Genomic DNA, 22,518 nt, shown 5'->3' with positions numbered 1-22,518 from the left:
TTTTTTGTTATATGTATATAATTTTTAAAAAGAGATCCTATTAAATATATATTTATGCAAAAATATGAACTATATTAACTTGTGTATAACATTAGAGTAATATATACAATCATAATAGAATAAGATTGTATCTTACATATATTTAAAAATTAAGAACACATATATATAGATTTATATATATATAATAAAATGTATAAAAATATATGTGTCTATATTACTTTATGTCTTTTATTAATTCTGAGATGCAATTGTTATGGCAAATCAAATTTGAGGAATTATATAAAAGGATTTAATGAATCTATAGAGGATGATAAAAATCCCATTTTTGAAATAAAATTACCAGTTATTAATTTTCCTGTATCTTCGAATGATATAACAAATGATTATAAGAATGATGAAAAGGCATCAAGACATAATTTGTGGAATAATGAAGAGATGGAACCTTCTACATATTATTCAGTATTACCATCATTATTAAATGCTGTTTATTTATTTTCATCTATATGTTTTATACTTTGCTTAACTGGATTAAATGCTCATAGAACATCTAAAAGAGGTAATATACTTGGTTTTATTGGAATAGTAGGAGCTATTATAATAACATTTAGTCAAGTAGGATTTGGATTCAGATATAAATTATTTCTATTAATTGTTATTCCAGCTATAACTATAGGAATATATATAGCTCATAATGTTAGTATGGTACAAATGCCACAATTAGTTGCTTTGTTTCACAGTTTTGTTGGGCTAGCTGCACTTTTTGTAGGATTTTCCAAATATCATTCTGAATCTTTTGAAAATTATGAAATTAGTACTATACATTTGTTAGAACTTTATGTAGGTACTTTTATTGCGTCTATTGCATTTATTGGATCTTTAGTTGCTGCTGGTAAATTAAGTGGTATATTAGATAGTAAATCATTAAAATTACAAATAAAGAAAGTTATTAATATATTATGTATCGTTCTTATTATTATATTAGGATATTATTTTGTCACATTAAAATCATTATATTTAAAAAGTATATGTTTATATATCTCATTAATTGTTGATTCCTTTCTTGGGTTTCATTTAATAGCATCAATTGGTGCTGCTGACATGCCAGTAATTATTAGCGTATTAAATTCTTATTCCGGATTTGCTACAGCTATTAGCGGTTTTTTATTACATAATAATTTATTAATAATTTCAGGGGCACTTATAGGTTCCTCTGGTGCAGTATTGTCATATATTATGTGCATAGGAATGAATAGAGATATATTTAATATTATTTTAGGTGGATGGGATGATTATGAAAATATAGGAGAATCTATATATGATCAAAATTTTATAGAGAAAAAGAAAAAAACTATAAATTCAACAACAAGTAAATACGTTGCAGAAAATTTAATAAATGCAAAAAATATTATTATAGTACCTGGTTATGGTACTGCATTAAGTAAATGTCAAAGAGAATTAGCTGAAATTTGTTCTATATTAACATCAAGAAATATTAATGTTACTTTTGCTATACATCCAGTAGCAGGTAGAATGCCTGGGCATTTAAATGTTCTGTTAGCAGAAGCTAATATACCTTATAATATTGTAAAAGAAATGAATGAAATAAATCCTATAATATCTGAAGCTGGTATTGTTCTAGTTGTTGGTGCTAATGATATTGTGAATCCATCATCTTTAGATCCTTCAAGTAAAATTTATGGTATGCCAGTTATTGAAGTATGGAAAAGCAAACAAGTAATCGTTTTTAAAAGGACATTAAATACAGGATATTCTGCTATTGATAATCCGTTATTTTATTTATCCAATACATTTCTTCTTTTTGGTGATGCGAAACATACAACTAATCAAATTCTAACTATTCTTAATGACTATGTTAATCATAAATATCCAGATATTTCGGATCAAGATAGATATATAAATAATGACAAACGAGAAGTTCGATCTTCATACTCTCTTACGGATAGTTCAAATAGTATCGATGATTTAGCATTCCAGGAGGAAAATTATCCTAAACCTCGACGAGTTATAGGACTTATAAAGGATGAAAATTTGGGAGTAAATAACGATCTATTGATTGAAAATATGCAATCCGAAATAGAATATATACAAAATATGAGAGACCCAAAAGGTGTTGCTAATTTATCTATTGTACCCATATCTCCAAAATTTGTACCCAAGTTGAGACTAATGGGTTTCCGAATATTAGTTGAAAGAGATATAGGTACAAATATATTAATACAAAATGATGAATATACAAAATATGGTGCTGAAGTTGTTTCAAGAAATGTTATTTTTGAACAAAGTAATATCATATTAAAAGTTGATCCACCTACAATAAATTTTATTGAAGAAATACAAAATAACACAATACTTATTAGTTATTTATGGCCAAGTATTAATTATCATTTATTAGATAAAATGATACAAGATGAAGAAAAGAATAATATTACATATCTAGCTATTGATGAAGTTCCTAGATCAACGCGGGCACAAAAATTGGATGTTAGGAGTTCTATGAGTAATTTGCAAGGTTATAGAGCTGTTTTAGAAGCATTTTTTATATTACCTAGATTTAGTAAGTCATCAATTACAGCAGCAGGAAAAATTAACCCTGCGAAAGTTTTTGTTATTGGAGCAGGAGTTGCAGGATTACAAGCAATAATAACTGCAAAAAGTTTAGGAGCTATTGTATATTCCCATGATTCAAGATTAGCTACAGAAGAAGAAGTGAAAAGTTGTGGTGGTATATTTATAAAGATACCAACAAATGAAAGAGGAGATATTTTAAATATGTCTACAGAAATGAATAATGAAGAATATATAAATTTACAAATTAATATATTTAAAAGAATTATAAAAAAATGTGATATCTTAATATGTTCAGCTTCGGTACCAGGAAAAACCTCACCCAAATTAATAAGTACAGAAATGATTAAGTTAATGAAACCAGGAAGTGTAGCTGTAGATTTATCTACTGAATTTGGAGATAAAAAAAACAAATGGGGAGGAAATATTGAATGTTCTGAGTCAAATGAAAATATTTTAATAAACGGAGTACATGTTTTAGGAAGAGATAAAATAGAAAGAAATATGCCTATGCAAGCTTCTGATTTATTTTCTATGAATATGATAAATTTATTAGAAGAAATGGGTGGAGGAATACATTTTAATATAGACATGAATAATGATATAATCAAATCATTGGTTGTTATTAAAGATGGGAATATTTTATATTCACCTGATAAATCTTTAGAAAAATTAATAAAAAGTGAAAGTGTATTTATAAGTGATCAAAATGAACTTATTGAACCATTATCAGAAAAAAAAATTAAATATCCAACAGGTTTACGTTTAACAGAAAAATTTATTGAATCAGATACATTTTTTTATATTTCCTTAGTATGTGTAATAATACTTACATTTTTAGCGGCAACATTTTTATCACAGTCGGATTTGCAAAGTTTATTTTTATTTACATTATCTACAATTGTTGGTTATTATTGTGTTTGGTCCGTAACGCCTGCTTTGCATACACCACTAATGTCTGTGACAAATGCGGTAAAAAAAAAAAAAAAAAAAAAAAAAAAAAATATACATATATATGTTACGTTTGAAGGCGAAAAATTAAAAAAAAAAAAAGATTATTACATAAACATATATACATATATATATTTTTTTTTTTCTTGTTAGTTATCTGGAGTTATTATTATAGGAAGTATGATAGAATATGGAAATGGTTATAAAAATGTAAGTTCGATATTATCTATGCTTGCAACCTTTTTATCCTCTGTCAATTTATCAGGTACAATTTTATCTCATCATAATTAGAAAATTATATGTACATATAAATATATATATGTGTGTATATTTCATTATTTTATGTTTTTTTTTTTTTTTTTTTTTTTTTTTTTATATAATTTTACATTCTTTCTTTTCGCAGGCGGTTTTTACGTAACAAAAAGAATGCTTGATATGTTCTTCATATAAAATAAAAAAATCCTACAATAATATTTAATTATATTCTTTTGTCAAATTTTTAATGAATTATAAATTATTTTTACATCTTCTTGTATAAATGTGAATATCTACTTCACCTTTAAATTAATTTTTCTTACTATATATAATTTATTATACTTGGTTAAATGAGTTCAAATTTTTTTTTTTGTTATCTGATACACTTTTTTTTTTTTTATGTTATAGATTAAATATAAAAATATTTATTCTACTAATCATTTGTATTTTATTTGATTTGATTTTATTGTATTGTTTTTTTTGTTTTGTTTTTTATTTTCTTGTTACAAAAAAAAAAAAAAAAAAAGAAAAATAGAAACAATGATAAGTATAAATAAATAAATAAATATATATATATATTATATATATTAAATAATTGACTACCAATTTATAATTTAAAAGATATATATAAACATTCATGGTTATAAAAAATTAGATGGTTTATTTTTATTTTCATTACTATAATTTAATGTTATTTATTTCATCAGAAAAATATTATAAAATAGAGAAAATGATGTATATAATATATTCCTTAAAAAAAAGAAAAAGGATATAGATAAATGTATATAATTAATAAATATATAATAAACTAATTAAATATTTATAAAATTTACAAAAAAAAAAAAAAAAAAAAAAAAAAAAAAAAAATAAATAAATAAATAAAAGTATATATTCATATAAAAAAAATTATATATTTTAATTTATAACATCGGTTGTATTATTATGTGATTGGAATGATAACATATATTCTAGAATAGAAATTTGTTTAAGAATATTTTTGTCTAATCTTATTATATGATTAAATAATTCATAATTTTTATTGGGACCAAAAAAAGTATCATCTTCAGCATTAAATGAAATTATATTTAATTTTTTCATAAATTCTGTGTAATTAATTTCAAAAATTTTTGTTAAAGCTTTTATATCATTTTTTATAGAAAAAATGAATTGTTCAGTTTCTAACTTTTTTAAATTACTATTATTATTGTTATCATTTTGGCTAGTATTTAATAAATTGTTTTTAATTTTTATTATATCATTATCAGAATTTTCATTACATTCATCATTCATATCGTTGTCAGAATTTTCATTAGATTCCTCGTCATATTCTTCACTTGTATTGAATTCATTTCTATAATAATTTTCATATGTGTTATAATAAGAATTATCAAAATTAAGATCAAATTTTATTTTTAGAAATTTACTTAGTTTTAAAAGTATTTCATATATTTGTGATGGAATAAAAATTAAGTTTAAAATATTATTTGAAAATAATTCGTTAAGTAAGAATTGTTTATCCATAGAATTTTTATTTAAGAAAGCATTCCTCTCTTTATATATTATATTCTCTTTTATATTATTATATTTTTGTTTTTGATGAACATACGTATAGTTTTTGGTTTTATCTATTATTATATTTGTAGAATTATTATTTAGTAATAAATTGGTATCCATATTATGAGATGATATATTATTTATATAATGTGCTGACGAGGAAATATTACTATCTTGATCATTTTTTCTAATACTAGAATTAAAAAATTTTTGTTCATATTGTTTATAAATATCATTATCTTTATATTCCTCATTTATATAATAATTATATAATTCTTGATGTGGAGTTTTTATTGGTATTAATATAGTTTCTATTAAAAAATTAATATAAGATTCATGATTTTTTTTGATATGAGTTAATGATTTGGATTCAGATAAATTTATTATAAAACGGTTCCATGAATATTTTAAGATCCATTGGAAATATGTATACAATGTGTTGATAAAAAAATAAATTTTATATTTTAATACACATAATGAACTTAATATCATATAATAGTTATCAAAATGTACAGGTTTTTTGGATTTCACATATTTATAAAATATATATACCAAATTTAATATATGAAAAGATTTCTTAATTTCTAAGAAATAGGAAAAGATTGCAGAATATTTTTCTAAACATTTTGAATCAAATAAAAAATTAATAAAAGGTGATCCTTTAGATTCTATAATTAAATTTCGATAACTAATAACATTTACATTATTATTATATAATGTATTTTCTTTTAATTTTAAATAAAAGTTTTTATATATGTTTGATATTATTTCTTCTTTATAAAATGTGTTAGTCAATTTTTCACATATAGAATATTTTCTTAAATTCTCATCAAATTTAAAATCGGATGAACATTTAATATTATTTGTATTATTATATTGAATGGCATTATAATTTCTGTTATCAAAACTATTTTTATCAGCACATGTGTTATAATTTTCATATATAATATTATCTTCCATATTATTATTGTTTATATATTGTGTATCTTCCTCATTTTGTAGTAAAGACATGTTATCCTTTACACCATTGATTTTTTTATAATATCTTTCTTCAAAATTTATTGGATTATTATATTCATTAAGAGTTTGTATTATTTTATTATCATTTTGCATATGTAATAAGATTCTTTTCTTCTGGTTTTTCTTATTATTTTCCATATCATTTATTTTTGATAATATTATTTTCATATGTATTAATGTAAATTTTTGATGTAAAAAAAAGGAGCAAGTATAATTTCCATCATCTGTATAAATTTTTTTTTTTTTTTTTTTTTTCTGTAATATTATATTTGTATTATTATAAACACACTGTCTAAAAATAGAATTCATGTTCCTTTCATCAATTATAAGAAAAGAATTTTCTTTAAAAATAAATTCAAAAAAAGGTGAAATATAATCATTGATTTCTAAAAATACTAAACTACGTAAACAAGAAAAATATTCCAACAAATAACAATATTTCATTAAACTATATAAAAATATACGATTACTTCTATGATATATTTCAAAAAATTGTTCTTGCATATATTTCTTTATATATATATCATAAGATATATTTAATGATATAATATTCTTATTAAAATAAGGTAAGCATTTATTTTTATTTATCTTTAAAAATTTACATAATATATCCAATGAACTATTAGGGTCGTCTTTTAAATTTTCTAAATTATAATAAAAATTAAGAGTATTTAAATGTAAACTTTTCATATTATTAGTATATTCTCCAAAAAATAAAAGGTCATTCGAATTATCATCATTACAAACAAAAGGTAAATTATTATATGTATTATAATACATATCATTATTATTTTCAGATATATTTCGATATTGATTCAATTCTTCTCTTACATAATAATCAACATAATCAATATTATTTTTCTCATTATTAATTTTCATATGTAAACGAATATTATTCCCTAAATTTATTATATAAGAAACAAAAGAATGAAAAAATTCTGGACATAACAAATATTCATTTTCTATTTTAATATCTAATGTAGTGTAATTGTAAGGATATATCACGTTTTCATTTTTTTCAGGGCATATAAAAAATTCATTATTTTTGTCAAATATTTGCCCTTTCTTTATCCAATCATTTATATATTTCGAATAATATATATTTAATTCATCTAAAAAATATCTGAATACTTTTTCTAAATATTTGTTATTTAATATTTGAGAATTTCTCCAATATAATATGAACATATCATAACACACACAAAATTTTTTAGCATTATCATAATGTGTAGAATATAATTTCTTATTATATACCTTTTTTTTATGATTATTATAAAAATACGAATAAACATTTGAATCATATAATGAATATGATAAAATGACGTTTATGAAATCATATATATTATCCCACATAAAAAGATAATTTATTATTAAATAATTTAAACGAATTAAACTTAATGATCGAAAGGAAGATATTTCTTCAATTAGTTCTTGATCATTATAATAATAATAATAATTATTATTATTATTACACGAATTATTTGAAATAATACCTTTGTTTATCATATTCATATTATATTTTTTTGTGTATATATTATTATTTTCCTTATTATTAATTTTATTTCTTATATAATGTTCATATTTTCTATCCGTTCCATTTTTCCTTTTCCTATATTTAATAAAATGACGTAATTTCAAATACTTCAAAATTTTAATGTCCTCTATTTGTTTTAATAGATTCACAATTTGCTCTTTAGTAACACTAACAATATCGTATTGTCTTAATATTAAGAAGTTATGATAACTGTATAATATATTTATAATTCTTATCCATTCGGAATATATATTTTTTAATGAACTTAAAAAGCAGTTTAAAAAATTCCCTTCAGAATAATTATTATAACTGTTACAATTACTATTAATATAAATATTATACTTCTCATTATTATTATTATTATGATCCTTATTATTGTCAATATTAACACTTATCATATTATTAAAAAGGAATGAAAGAAATGCATTATTGTTCTTAGCATTTTCGTTATCCATATTTTCTTTGATATTTATTATATAATTGAAAATGTCATATAAATCGTAAGGTAAGAAAGAAAGAAAATTTCTAAAATTATCCATTATACATATAAACATATTTATATAAAATAATTTTTTAGTTATTTTCTTCATTTTTTTAATATAATTATTAAATATTTTATTTTTAATATTATATAATTTCATATTCATCATTTTTTTTATAACAACATGGTAACATATAGTAGAAATATTATTTTTCTCATTCAATTTTTCAAAGAATAATTTTTTTTTTTTTTTATAAGTTTTTCCATTAATTTTTTCATAACATTCCTCTCTCTTTTCAATATTAATATAAAATAAAAAGTCATCTTTAATTTTTTGCTTGTCCATTATTTTATTAAATAAAAAATCTGAACAGTTCATATAAAAGTTATTTTTAAATTTTATAGGACAATTTAACGACAAGATCATGAGAATTTCTTTTATAATAAATGCTTCACTGACATAAAAGCTTTTTAATTTGCCTGTACTTCTAATATATTTTTTTTCATTCATATCTTTATTATTAACACAAATTTTATTATGTATTTCATTAATCTGTTGATTTTTACATTTTGCAACCTCATCAACAATAAAATTATTATTATTATTATTATGGATGTTGTCGTTTGATTTATTATCAACTTGATTTGTGTCGTTTATATAAACATTTTTATCATACATCTGATTAGATAATTCTTTCTTTTCTTTCTTTTTATAGTCATTACTATTTTGATCATATTCATGTTTATCCCTTACTTCGTGATGATTAATTTTTTTATCTGTAAAAAATACATTACGTAAATTATATATATCCGTTTCATAAATTATATCATTTTCATTCTCTAAGATATTGTTATTTTCATATGTTTCTTCTTCATACACATTTATATCATTAAAAAAGTATTGCTTTTTTGGTTTCAATTTATACATATTCTTTTCATATTTGCTTTTTTTTTTATTCTGTCTTCTTTTCATGCTTATAAATATATCATCATCAGAAGAAATGGACATTACATTATTGGAATGATTTTTTTGCAAATTTTTTGTCTCTTTATTTGAATTATCTTTATTATACGTATTGTATTTATCTGATTGAGGTATTGTATATATATCATTATTTTTTCTTGATCTAGGTGTTTTTTTTTTTAGAATTCTATTTGTATTATGTTCATAATAAGGATAAGTGTAAATACATTCAAATATTTTCTTAATAACATTTTCATAAACCAGTTCATTTTTATTTTTCATATAATTTTCCATGGATCCATTTTGTGATTCATAAAAATCGCTAGAATTATTTTTTTCATATGTTTCTTGATTATTCATTTTAATACTCTCATCAGATGCTTTTTCTTTACTTTTGTTTTCAGTCATTTCATATTTTTCAGATGCTGAAGAGCATTGTGTATAAATATCATCATTATATTTATTTTCATCATAATTATAAAAGTTGTCGTCACGTTTTTCAACATGGTTATCATAATTTACATAATTACTATGATTTAAATAAAACTCCTTCAAATATTTTTCTTCTTCTTGAATATTATAATTGTTTATTTCATTCAAGGCTAATTTTTCATTCATATTTAATTTATGCATATATCCATTTTGTCGTTTTTTTTTTTTTTCCTGCTTTTCTTCATTGTGTTTATTCTTTGTAGAGAAATATTTCTCAAACAATAAATCAACCTGTTTTATATTTTCATTTTTTGAACTTTCACTTATTAAAAACAATAATTTTAATATAACATATTTTAATTCATATCTATCATTTTCATTATATATATAAAAATTATCACTAAGAAAATTTTCACATAAATGTTTAAAAACACTTTTCTTTTTATACTGTGCATTAATAATTAGCTCGTTGATAAAATCATTAATATCATCAACTACTTCATTATCATTAACATCTTGGAATGGATACAGAGATATTTCATTTATTGATTTCGTAATTAAATTATTTAAAAACTTTTCATTTGAATATTTTTCAAACTTATTAAATAAATAACCTAAATATTCTTTCTGCTTTTTTCTTATTTCATTTATATAAGTAGACGTCATATTACATAAATGTAAATTTTTGCATAAAGGATTGGAAAATTAATAAAAAGGAAATAAACAAAAAAAAAAAAAAAAAAAATAAAAAATAAAATAAAAAGAACAAAAACAAAATGAATAAAAAAACAAGTTATTTTATAATATAAAACTTTTCTCTTCTGTCTTAATCAAAATTATTTTAAAAAAAAATAATAAATTATAATAATATTATGGTATAAAATATAATATATAATATATACATATAAATTTTATTAACAGTTAATATACAATAAGAAAATAAAAGTACATCACATAAATATATATATATATAAAAATATATATATATATATATATATATATATATATAATTATGTAAAAAACAAATTAATATAAGACTATAATAAAATGAGTCTTTTCAAAATAGTACTATTATATATTTATATATACAAGTATCATTCAAAATGAGAAATATACAAAATATCACACATATAAAATAATATATAAAAATATACACATACAAAATATAACATATATATATATATATTTATTTATTTTCTTGTTATGAATATTATCCAAATAAAATTTCAATCACTATACACAATAAATTTAAGAATATGAGTGGTATTTTAAAATATATTCTTATAGTGTAGAATAACAATTTTATATTATTAAATATATCATTACTGTTTAAACTTATATCTACGTTTTTATACTTTTTCAACTTCTTTTCATTTATAATTAATACACTATTTATCAGCAGTACTATACTTTCAAATAATAAAAAAAAATACATACTCATTTTTTTCAAAAATATTCGAAAAAAAATATAAAAATATTAAAAATATCAAAAAGGAAAAATTAAAAAGGAAAAAAGAAAAAGAAAACAAAGGAGCAGCTGAAATAATAACTTTAATAAAAGATTAAAGAATTAACACCACAAAAATAAAAAAATAAATAATAATAATAAAAAAAAATAATAATAATAAAAGTAAAAATAAAAATACATATATTTAGTTATATATATATATATATATTATATATATATATTTTTCGCATCTTATAAAATAATACAGCCTTTTAAATTAAAAATATAAATAATAATATTAACACGTTTTTTATATATTTTCATTCAAAAATAAAATATATAATATATATGTACATGATTTATTTGATTATTAAAAAAAAAATCATGATATTATAATTTATAAATATTTATTACAACATTATATAATATATTATTCGTTGCCTTATTTTTCGTTCATAGTATAAAAAGAATAATAAATTGTAAAAATGTGAGAAATACCAAAAAAAAATTATATATAATAAAATATAAATAAATTCAAAAAGTTATATATTTTATTTTATTGTAATTTCAAAAAGGGTAAACTAAACAAAGTATATTTAAAAAAAGAAATCAAATAAACCTTAAATATTTATATATATATATACTATAATAATTATATATAAATCATACATAAATATATATATATATATATATATATATATAATATATATAAAGTGAAATATTTTTCAATATATATCATTTTGTTTAAAAAAAAAAAAAAAGAACAAATTCTTATAAAATGTTTATAATATTATATTATATCTTATTATTTTTAAATTTATATTTAATATTCCTATTTTTTATATCATTTAAATTATATCTATTTAATATATCCAAATCATCTTTTTTTTTTTCTTCTTTATCAGTTTTTGTATTTTGTCTATCAAAAAACTGTTCAATAAGTTTCTTTTCACGATCAGTTAGTTCAGTATTATATTCAACATCCTTATTAATTTTATATTTATTTAATTTTAGCACTTTTCTTTTTATTTTTTTATTACTAGGTATTAAATCATATGTACTTATAAATGATAATATATCTTTTTTTATTATATTTTTTTCTATGAGTTTAATATCATCTTGACTAAAATTATTAGTGTAAATACGAATCTTATTTAAGGATTTACATTTCGATGTTAAATTGTTTACGAATTTTACTAATTCCTTAACACTACTAAAATAATTATATCTCAAAGATAGTAAGGTCAAATAATTATTCTCTTTTAATTGATCAATATTTCTGTTCACGTTTGTTAAAAAAGGATTTTCCAAATTACAGTTGTCCATCCTAAAAATAAAATAAATGAAAATATAAATAAAAAGCATATTACATATTAAATATTAAATAGCATTTATAGGGTATCCACAATATATATATATATATTTATTTATTTATTTATTTATTTTTTCCCTTACATTATAATTTTACACCTAGTGTTATTTATGAGATAAAAAAGAAGCTCATGGATTAAAGGATTTTTACCAATACTCATATTACTTAAATTTATTTTGCTAAAAAGAAAAAATATATATATTATGTGTATACCAATAAAATATTATAATTAAAATATATATATATAATATTTTATGGTTTATTATTTGTTGTTTTTATATGCTTACAAGTATATTATAAAATTTGAAAGGAAATTTAAAAAGTCCTGTAAGTTCATATTCGAGTTGAAAAAATTATTGCATAGAGATAATTTATATACTTTTATTCCATATGGATATTCTTTTAAGGAATTAAAATATGATAAATCATCATTACACATATAACAATAATTCAGATTGATATTTTTTACAATCTTATCTTTACATAATTTAAAGACACAGTGTATATCTTCTCTACTTATGTTGTAATCATACAATCGTATTTCCTTCAGAAAAAAAAAATATATACATAAAGAAAAATATATATATATATATATATATATATATATATATATATATATATATATATATGTGCAGAGTTTTATTTTATTATTCTTGTTTTTCTTTTCTCAAATATTATTAACTTACATTTTCACCTCTAAATATAAAATAATTTAGGACGTTTCTATTTATTTCTCTATTATTGTTTATTTGTTCATAACAATACATCCTCCCATGGAAACTAAGAAAAATATATATATATATATATATATATATATATGTATATCTATATAGCCAAACGATTTATTAATAGAACTATATATATCTTTTTAAAATTAAGGAATTAAAAAAGAAACAGTAATATCCTTAACAACATATATGTGCAATAACTAATATTATTCCTTTTCATTCCATTTATTTTTTGTATATCCATATATATATATATATATATATATATATATATTATTTATTATAACGTACCTGTCATTTACTAATATATTAAATAACTTTGCTATATTGAATTTGAAAACCTTCATACGTATTGTTACCTCTTCATTATTAAGCGATGCACCTATGGCTAATAATGGGGATTCATCTTTTTTTAAAAGGGAAATTTTCTTAATGTGATATAATCTTTCTTCTGGGCTATGAACATACATATAACAACCATATAGCTCAAAATATAAATACACAATTTTATCCTACAAAAAAAAAAAAAAAAAAAAAAAAAAAAAAAGAATTACATATAATATAAAATAACAATACTACAAATATTTATACGTTTAATATAATGCAAAACCATGTTATTCTCATTATAATATAATTAAAGTGAAAAAAAAAAAATGTGTATAAATATATATATATATATATATATATATATTTTATGTTGTATGAATTATTACATCTTCGATTGTTTCAGCAAATCCTCTCAAATTACAATAGAAATAATCCTTTATTTCATTAATATTCGTTAAATTGAAAACATTTGGTACATGTTTAGAATATTTTTTTACTTCTATTATTGATAAGTTCCTTTTAAATTCAAAGGATATGTCAAATATATCTGTTTGTATAAGGTTTCCATAAATATAGATTTTTTTAAAAATTTTATTTAATTTAGATAATATTTTTATTAATGATACAACATCATAGTATGTTAATTTATTAAATTCAACATTTAAATAATTAATATTACTAGATTTATATTCATTTTCATTTTCTGTTATAATATTTAAAATATTTGTTATGTTGTCATGATTTAATCCACAGTTCATTAAACTCAAAAAAGAGATTTGTGTTTTTTGTATTATGTTAGATATAAAATATTCACCAGAGGTATTTGAAAAATCTATAAAATCTAAATAAAGTTCTTTTAGTTTCATATTTTTTAAATGTATTATAACTTTATCAATATCGTTTTTAATTATATCAAATGATAATTTAGAAAATAAAGGATTGTTTGATAAATATAGTTTATTACAATGTGTAATTTTAGCAAAATCCAAATATTCACTTAAATTTTGAATATTCATAGATCTATTTGAAAAATCTATAATATTTACATTATATGAATTTTGTATATATAAAGATATAATACCGTCTCCTATTTTATCATAAGGTACATTTTGTAAATCTAATATTTTTTCATATAAAAAAAAATTAATTGCATTGTCAAGAATCATCAAAGATTTAGATTCAAAATATTTTATATATTTTACCATTAATATTCTTTTAATTATCTTATTACATATTAATTCTAGGTCTTTTCCTTGTTTTAATATGGAACAAGAAAATAACATCTTGTTCTTATTAACTGTCTTTAATATTAATTCACATAACTGATTTTTTTTCTTTATTTTTTCAACCATAGTATTCTCATTTATATTAAATACGTATAATAAAGCATTCTCATGTATCATACTGCTATTGTGATAAAATTTTATGTCATATAATAGCAATTCCATAAATAAAATTCCCTTATTTATTTTCTGAAAATTTAAAAAAATATGAATAGAAAAATATAAGTAAGTATGGAATGAATATGTTATATAAACATATAATACAAAAAAAAAAAAAAAAAAAAAAACATACATATATATTATATATATATATATATTTCTTTTTTGTCAAATAGACATTTGTCGTATATAAGTTTTTTAGTTTTTCTTTTTTTCTCTTACCGCTTTATTTTGAATAAGAAAGAAATTAACCGTGTCGTAAAGATAAGTTATATTTATTGATGGATCCCTTACATAAAATAATTTTTCGTTTGTATTGTCATTATAATGTATATTTCGTATATTCATATGTTCATATGAAGGAATTGTTAATGAAGAATAGGTATATGCTGAGCTGTTCAGTTCAGAAGCATTCTTATCTGCATTATTGAATAAATCGCTTTCATCCAGTTGATCTGATTCAACTGTTTTCTCTTCATAACTTTTATGTTCCTCTAAAAAAAAAAAAAAAATCAAAGAATTAATTGCATAATATATATATATATATATATATGACAGTAAATTTATTCACACCAACATATAATATATATTATAATATTTTTTCGAACCTCCGTGTATTTTTGCTAACAAAGAGAATCCGGCCTGTTTTGAAACTTGAATAATTTTCTTTATTTTTTCTTTCTTTTTTTCTTTGGCTTTTACATCCTTAGTGGCCTTTTTGAATATATGTTTTTTCTTATTTAATCTTTTACAAATATAAAATTTCAATCTCCTTAAATCTTCTTCAAAAACACGATTACTCTTTGACATGACTTTATATTTTTTCTTTAAATTTTCTATATCTCTATTATTAAGTGTTTCGAAATTTATAGAACTATCTGTAACATACGTTCCTTCTTTTTCGCTACCTTCCTCATCCATATCATTATCTAATCCTTCTAATTTTATGTTATCCCTTATCTTTCTTAATGATACATTTTCCCTATCTTCTAATGAAATTTTATGTTCATCTAAATTTACGTCATTATCAAAATCGTCGGCTTGTTCTAATCTCAATTTTATTAGGTCTTCTTCTTCCTTTTTCATTTTATCATTTTGTAATTTCTCTTCCTTCATTTTTTCATAAAGTTTGATTTCTATAGAAAAGGAAAAGTGAATGAAAATACAATAGGGAAAGATGACAATTTATATGGGTAAATATTTATGTATCATTATATGAATGTGTAAATATATATATATATATATATTTTTTTTTTCTTACTTTTAAGATCATAAATGTTAATTTTCTTCTCTTTGTGCTTCTTTAATTTTTGAGTAATTCTTGTATAATAACCAGGGGAATATAAACTGTCTACATAATTATATCTTTCTAAAAGTTCTTTTTCCTGATTCATTTTTTCTAGATTCATTTCGATGCTAGTATGTTTTAGAATATCATCGGTCTTAAAATATTAAAAATATTCAAAACATATTTACATACATATATTTAATACATTAAATAAAACTATGTATTTTATTCTAGGATATTTTGATTAATATATATATATATAATAAAATGTAACATTATGTATTTATAAAATGTATATAGTAATTTAAAAATATATATACATTTTCCAATTATGTAATAAATTACGCATATATATTTAATATATATATATATGTATTTTTTTATTTATGTTGTTATTTTCTCTTTTATTACCTTTTCAATACACGAATCTTCATATTTACCCTTTCCATAATTATATAAAAATATATCTGTATCAAATTGATCTGGAATAAAACGAGTAAAATCATTTGTATATAAATCATTTTTAACTTTATTCATTAATATGTTTATATTATCTCTTATTTCAAATTCTTCTCTTTTTTCTTTATTATATATTGAACTGTTTTTATCCATATCTTGGGTATTTTCAATACTTTCTGATACTGAATTTATTGATATATTTATATCATCATCGTTAAAAATGTTTTCATAATGTAAGTAATCCAAAATAGGTTCATGCTTTTTCTTAATTGTGGTTTTCTTCCTTATGTTCAAATCATCAACTTTCTTTCGAACTATTACGTTTTTTTCCTACATTGGAAATATGATATAAAAAAGAAGAAATAATATATATATATATATATATATATATATATATATATTGTAATTATATTTTTATTTGGTTTCTATTTTTCTCTTCAAAGTATATAAAGTTTTATTCATTGTAAACTCATCATTCCTTATTTGGTTTACCTTATTTGGACTATATATAATAGAATCCTTGTCCCTATAAAATGAAATATATATATATATATATATATATATATATATATGTATGTATATTAAATTTTTTATATTCAAAAATATAGGACAAATGTGTAGATGTGAAAAAAAATTACCTTTGTTCTTCATCCGATTCGATAACAGTCTCGAAATCTAAATAAAAAAAAAAAAAAAAAAAAAAAAAAAATTACACATATATTTATATATGAATATTTATTTATAAAATTTTGACATACTTCTATTTAGGGTATCTAATATTAAGTTCTCAATCTTTGTTTCATCCCTTAGAACATGTTTGTAAACATTCTTTTCATATTTATCAACGATTAATGAATTATCAAAATTTATATTTTTAAATTTTGTAGTTCTTTCATTGTTATGTTTCTCTTTTTCCTTTTCTATAAAATATAAGTATCTGCTTTTATTTGTCCATTTCTTCATATCGTCTAAAAAAGTTTAAAACCGCACACATAAATTTTTTTATCATTTTATACACACACACATATATATATATATATATATATATATATATATTTATTTATTTATTTAAATATTTTTATTTTGGTTTTACCTTCATACTGTAACATACTATTATCATGAAAAAAATTTCCATTATGAATTCCAGTGTTTGGCATTTTCTCTTCAACATTATTTGATATATAATATTCGTTAGTTTGATTTATATACTCATAATTGTTTCTCTTTATTCCTACTCCTTCTTTATGTAACAAGTCATATTTTTTCATAAAAAAATCTTTTTGACGTAAACGTATATCCTCATTAGGAACTTTTATTAAATCGTTTAGAAAACTTACATTTACATATTCTTCCTTATATCCTTCAAGGTTCTTTTGCCTAATAAATAAATAAAAATTTTGATATCATTATTATGTTATATATATTGTTAATCTGAGAAATATAAAAAAAATTATAAATTTATTGATAATATTTTTATTTTTTTATTTCACACCTTATATGTTCTGGATGAAGAAAAGACCGTCCTTCACTTTCTTTTGTAATTAGTTTTAAATTACTATCTTTTATTCCTAAAGAGATAAAAAAAAAATAAAATACATACATACATACATATAATATATATTTATATAATGATGTAATAAATTATAAATGATATATAATATTATATATAGACAGTTTCTTAGTTTGTAATATGTACTTACCATTATTTTGTATATTATCAAATTTTTTTATGTAATTATTTTCATTCTTATAGAAATTATTGGAATCGTTTTCCAAGTTTTTATTTCCATCTATAAAATAAATAAATATAAAATAATTTTACAATAAGATGACATATATATATAATATTATTTTTGTCGAAGCAATTATTATATTTATATTTTTTTATATTAACTTGAAAAATTCTTATGTTCATCATTCACATTGTCATCAACATATTCGGTAGTAGATAAAAAGGCACCTAGGTATAAGAAAAAATTCAGGATAAAAATATATGTATATATATATATATAAGTATTATTATTTCATAAAGAACAAATATTATTAAAATTTCATTTCATATTAGCTTTATTATATAAAATTAAAATTTTTGTGTCTTTATATTTATTTATTTTTATTTTTCCAAATTACAGTTTAAATTTTTTAATCTGTTTTTTTGTAAAATTAAAGACTCATCCATAATATATTAATATTATAAAAACTCCTTATCATTTATGAAAGATTCGTTCTAAATGTAAAATAAAAACAAAACCATAAAATTAAAATATAACCAAACAAATCAAAAAATACAATATTTAAATAAATATATATATATAATATATTAATTATATAATAATAAAATCATAATTTATTTTTTATTTGAAGAAATTTTTAATTAATGATATTTCATAAAAAAAAAAAATTGAAATAATAAAATATATTATATATATATATATATATTTAAAGACAGTGTGTATTAAACTTATTGAGCAACTTGTATTCTTTTGTATATCCATTTATTATAATTTATATTTATTTTATTTAAGAAAAATTATTACAATAAATATATTGAAAATATATTAAAAAAAAAAAAGAAAAAAAAAAAAAAGTGATAATTATACGTTTATTTAATTAAATCATTTTAACGAATTTTAATTAACATACCAAAATATTTGTTTATAATCAATATGCTTGAGAAAAATAAATTAATTAATTTATATATTCCATATTTTTGAAGAAATAAAATATAAACATATGTTTATATAAGTATATATTTTTGTATCCATATTATAATACTTTTTAATATGATATTTTTTTTGTGTGTGCCTTTTTTTTCTACCTCATGATATTATAAATAAAAAAAAATATATATATATAATATATATGTGTATTTTTTTTTTTTTTTTTTTTTTTTTTTTTTTTTTTTGTTATGTTTAATTAATTCACAATGAAAAATCGGGTGTACTTATTGGTTGATGACAAGTTATTTAAATTAAAGGAATTATACTTTTGTGTTATATGTTCTGAAATTAAAAATGATTATAATATTAAGAATGAAATTGAATATTATTTTTGCAATGGATGTACACAAATATATAGTGTTAATGAAAGTTCCTTTTATTCTTATGAATGTTTAAGATGTTTTCAATGTCCATTTTGTTTCAGCACGTTAATAACATGTCATGAATTAGTAGACGAAACAAAACTTAATATAAATCATAAAGAATGTTATAATAGTAGTGCTAATATGGAATATGGTTTCTCTGAAGAAGAAACAGAATTAATAAATAATATAAGTAAAAGAAAAGACAAGAAAATATATACTGATGAAAAGGAGACATTCCATAATGAATCCATTACAAATAAGGGAAAGAATATGAAGAACATGTTTTATTTTAAATGTCCTTATTGTTTGTGGTCATCTATTAATACAAGTTGTAAACCTAAGCTAGATGAATTGATTGCTGATATGATAGATTTGGAAAAAAAAAATAATGCCTTCAGATTACAATTTGAAAATATATTAGATGAATTTATGAAATATAATGAAGAATTAAAGAAACAAAATAAAAAGAAAAATAAAATAAAAAATTATGATCAAAAAAAATTAAATGTAACAATAAAAAATAGGGATTATATCAAATCAGAAAATGATGAAAATAATAATGAATTACTCCAATTAAAAAATGATCATTCGATTTTTTATCTTAATAAGAATAGTAATAATAATATATTAATATGTAATAAACCAAATATAAAGATAGACAAGATAAAAATGACAGACATTTTAAATGATGAACACGTCAAATTGAAAAATAATTTTCCTAATATATATGAAATACAAAATGATAATATAACGTTTTTGAATTCAACATGTTTACAACATTACTTTGAAGAGGATATGAAAAATGAGTTAAATAAAAATATGAATGATAAGGAAAATGGCTTAAATGATGAAACCTACAACGATTATAATATAAAAAAAAATAAGAAAATAGAGAATAAGACCTTATCTAATATAATTATTGATTCTGAAAAATATCCTTCACTTGAACATACATATATATATCCATATAATTATTACAAAGGTTTTGAAGAATTAAAACCTCTGAGAAAAAAATTATTATGCAAACAATCAAAAAGATGTAATGGATGTAAACAACATGTTGTGAAACTTCATAATAACACAAATTTAGGATGTACCTATCGCCTTAATAATAATGCTTTAAAATTCATACCAAGAATATATATTAATGATTTTAAATTAATAAAGAAAGAAAATGGAATTCTTAATTTTATTTTAATTAATCCTCTTGAAGAAGAAATGAGTATAAAACTATTACCCGAAATAGATTATCATTTTTTAAAAAGTCTACATATAAATAATATACAACCTAATTGTTTATGTAATAGCCAAGAACCCTTCGAATTTTATCTTAACACCTATGATGAAATTCTAGATGAACTGATTAAAGATGATGAAAAAAATAATATCACTAATGTTATAACAACCAAACATGTAATTATAAAAAAGCAAAATAATATGGCCTTAATAATAATGACTTTTATATATAATGAGCAAATAATGAATTCAAATACATATAAGGAAGATAAAAATAATAATCATATTATAAATTATATGCCCATTCAAAATAATACTAATTCAATAGACAAAATAGAGAAATTAAATTTTCCTATAATTCTTGAATGTTCTTTTTCAGATAAATCCAAAAAAAATCATAAATTAAAATTAAACCTTCTTTTTACAAATAATATTAAAATGAAAATATTTCATCAATATGCTCTTAATTAAAAATTTACACTATTTTATAAAATATATAAATATATAAATATATAAATGTATATAATATATATATATATCCGACAAATCAATTGGGATATATTTGTTTTCTTATAATTAAAAATTATCTGTTATGATCTTTTTATTTATCTCACATTTTTTTTTACATATATATATTTGCCTATTCACATTAATTCAATATATATATATATTCTTTATAGTTTTCATTTCTTATAATAATAATACATTTGTAATATATATAATCTTTTGTAAAATTAAGAATTACTTTTTTTTTTTGCTTTCTTCTATTTAATATATTATTTATATGAAATAATAAAAAAGGAATATTTATATATATTATATATATATATTTTTTTATTTCATCCCTTTTGTTGTTGTATTTATAATATGGGGGTTATAATAATAATAATTACAAATAATCAAAACAAATTTACAATTATAATTAATATATAATTTAATGAACAATTTATTAGGGGATAAAAAGAAAAAAATAATACATTAAATATTTTATAATATTTATAAAATATTTGTGTAGACTAAAATTGTGCCAATGAATAAATATTTATATTAATAAGAATTATATTTTTTATATAGATAAATTTCACCTTCTCAAAAAAAAAAAAAAAAAAAAAAAAAAATTTACATATATTTGTATTATATATATATATAATATTTCAATATTCCCTTGATTATTTATATTGAGAATAATTAGAAGAGTAATTAACATTTTGTTTTATTATTAAAAATATATGTTATTATTTTTTGTTTTCTGTATTTTTTTTTTTTTTTTATCTCATTCTTTATATATTTTATTATTGATTATTTTTTTATTTTATTGTTATTCTATATCTTTTTTTATATATTCCAAACTTAGCTT

At 19.1% G+C, this 22,518-nt stretch overlaps 5 protein-coding genes across 5 annotated transcripts; 2 read left to right on the top strand and 3 right to left on the bottom strand.

Annotated features, from left to right (window-relative positions):
* Positions 1 to 189: 189 nt before the first annotated feature.
* Positions 190 to 3,987, top strand: PADL01_1453500 (pyridine nucleotide transhydrogenase, putative; the record flags this gene model as incomplete). The annotated part of the gene is made up of 3 exons (XM_028684827.1): positions 190 to 3,558; positions 3,691 to 3,802; positions 3,941 to 3,987. The coding sequence occupies 3 exons, from the start codon at positions 190 to 192 to the stop codon at positions 3,985 to 3,987; spliced, it is 3,528 nt and encodes a 1,175-aa protein (XP_028540866.1).
* A 720-nt stretch (positions 3,988 to 4,707) lies between these two features.
* On the bottom strand, positions 4,708 to 10,443 carry PADL01_1453400 (conserved Plasmodium protein, unknown function; the record flags this gene model as incomplete). The annotated part of the gene is made up of 1 exon (XM_028684826.1): positions 4,708 to 10,443. The coding sequence occupies one exon, from the start codon at positions 10,441 to 10,443 to the stop codon at positions 4,708 to 4,710; it is 5,736 nt and encodes a 1,911-aa protein (XP_028540865.1).
* A 544-nt stretch (positions 10,444 to 10,987) lies between these two features.
* Positions 10,988 to 11,218, bottom strand: PADL01_1453300 (conserved protein, unknown function; the record flags this gene model as incomplete). The annotated part of the gene is made up of 1 exon (XM_028684824.1): positions 10,988 to 11,218. One exon carries the CDS (start codon positions 11,216 to 11,218, stop codon positions 10,988 to 10,990), a length of 231 nt encoding a protein of 76 aa, XP_028540864.1.
* An 801-nt stretch (positions 11,219 to 12,019) lies between these two features.
* On the bottom strand, positions 12,020 to 19,019 carry PADL01_1453200 (conserved Plasmodium protein, unknown function; the record flags this gene model as incomplete). Its single annotated transcript, XM_028684823.1, has 18 exons — positions 12,020 to 12,551; positions 12,680 to 12,775; positions 12,884 to 13,140; positions 13,283 to 13,376; positions 13,616 to 13,836; positions 14,038 to 15,123; positions 15,316 to 15,587; positions 15,702 to 16,229; positions 16,355 to 16,535; positions 16,793 to 17,170; positions 17,333 to 17,366; positions 17,479 to 17,515; positions 17,599 to 17,808; positions 17,934 to 18,217; positions 18,333 to 18,408; positions 18,541 to 18,630; positions 18,735 to 18,800; positions 18,971 to 19,019. 18 exons carry the CDS (start codon positions 19,017 to 19,019, stop codon positions 12,020 to 12,022), a joined length of 4,491 nt encoding a protein of 1,496 aa, XP_028540863.1.
* Positions 19,020 to 19,766: 747 nt separating this feature from the next.
* PADL01_1453100 (dynactin subunit 4, putative) lies at positions 19,767 to 21,632 on the top strand (the record flags this gene model as incomplete). Its single annotated transcript, XM_028684822.1, has 1 exon — positions 19,767 to 21,632. The coding sequence occupies one exon, from the start codon at positions 19,767 to 19,769 to the stop codon at positions 21,630 to 21,632; it is 1,866 nt and encodes a 621-aa protein (XP_028540862.1).
* Between the last annotated feature and the right edge of the window lie 886 nt (positions 21,633 to 22,518).

Source organism: Plasmodium sp. gorilla clade G2, assembly GCF_900097015.1.
Source record: "Plasmodium sp. gorilla clade G2 genome assembly, chromosome: 14".
Classification (NCBI taxonomy): domain Eukaryota; phylum Apicomplexa; class Aconoidasida; order Haemosporida; family Plasmodiidae; genus Plasmodium; species Plasmodium adleri (nom. inval.).
The sequence above is the reverse complement of the archived record's forward strand: the minus strand, read 5'-3'. Positions and strand labels throughout refer to the sequence as shown.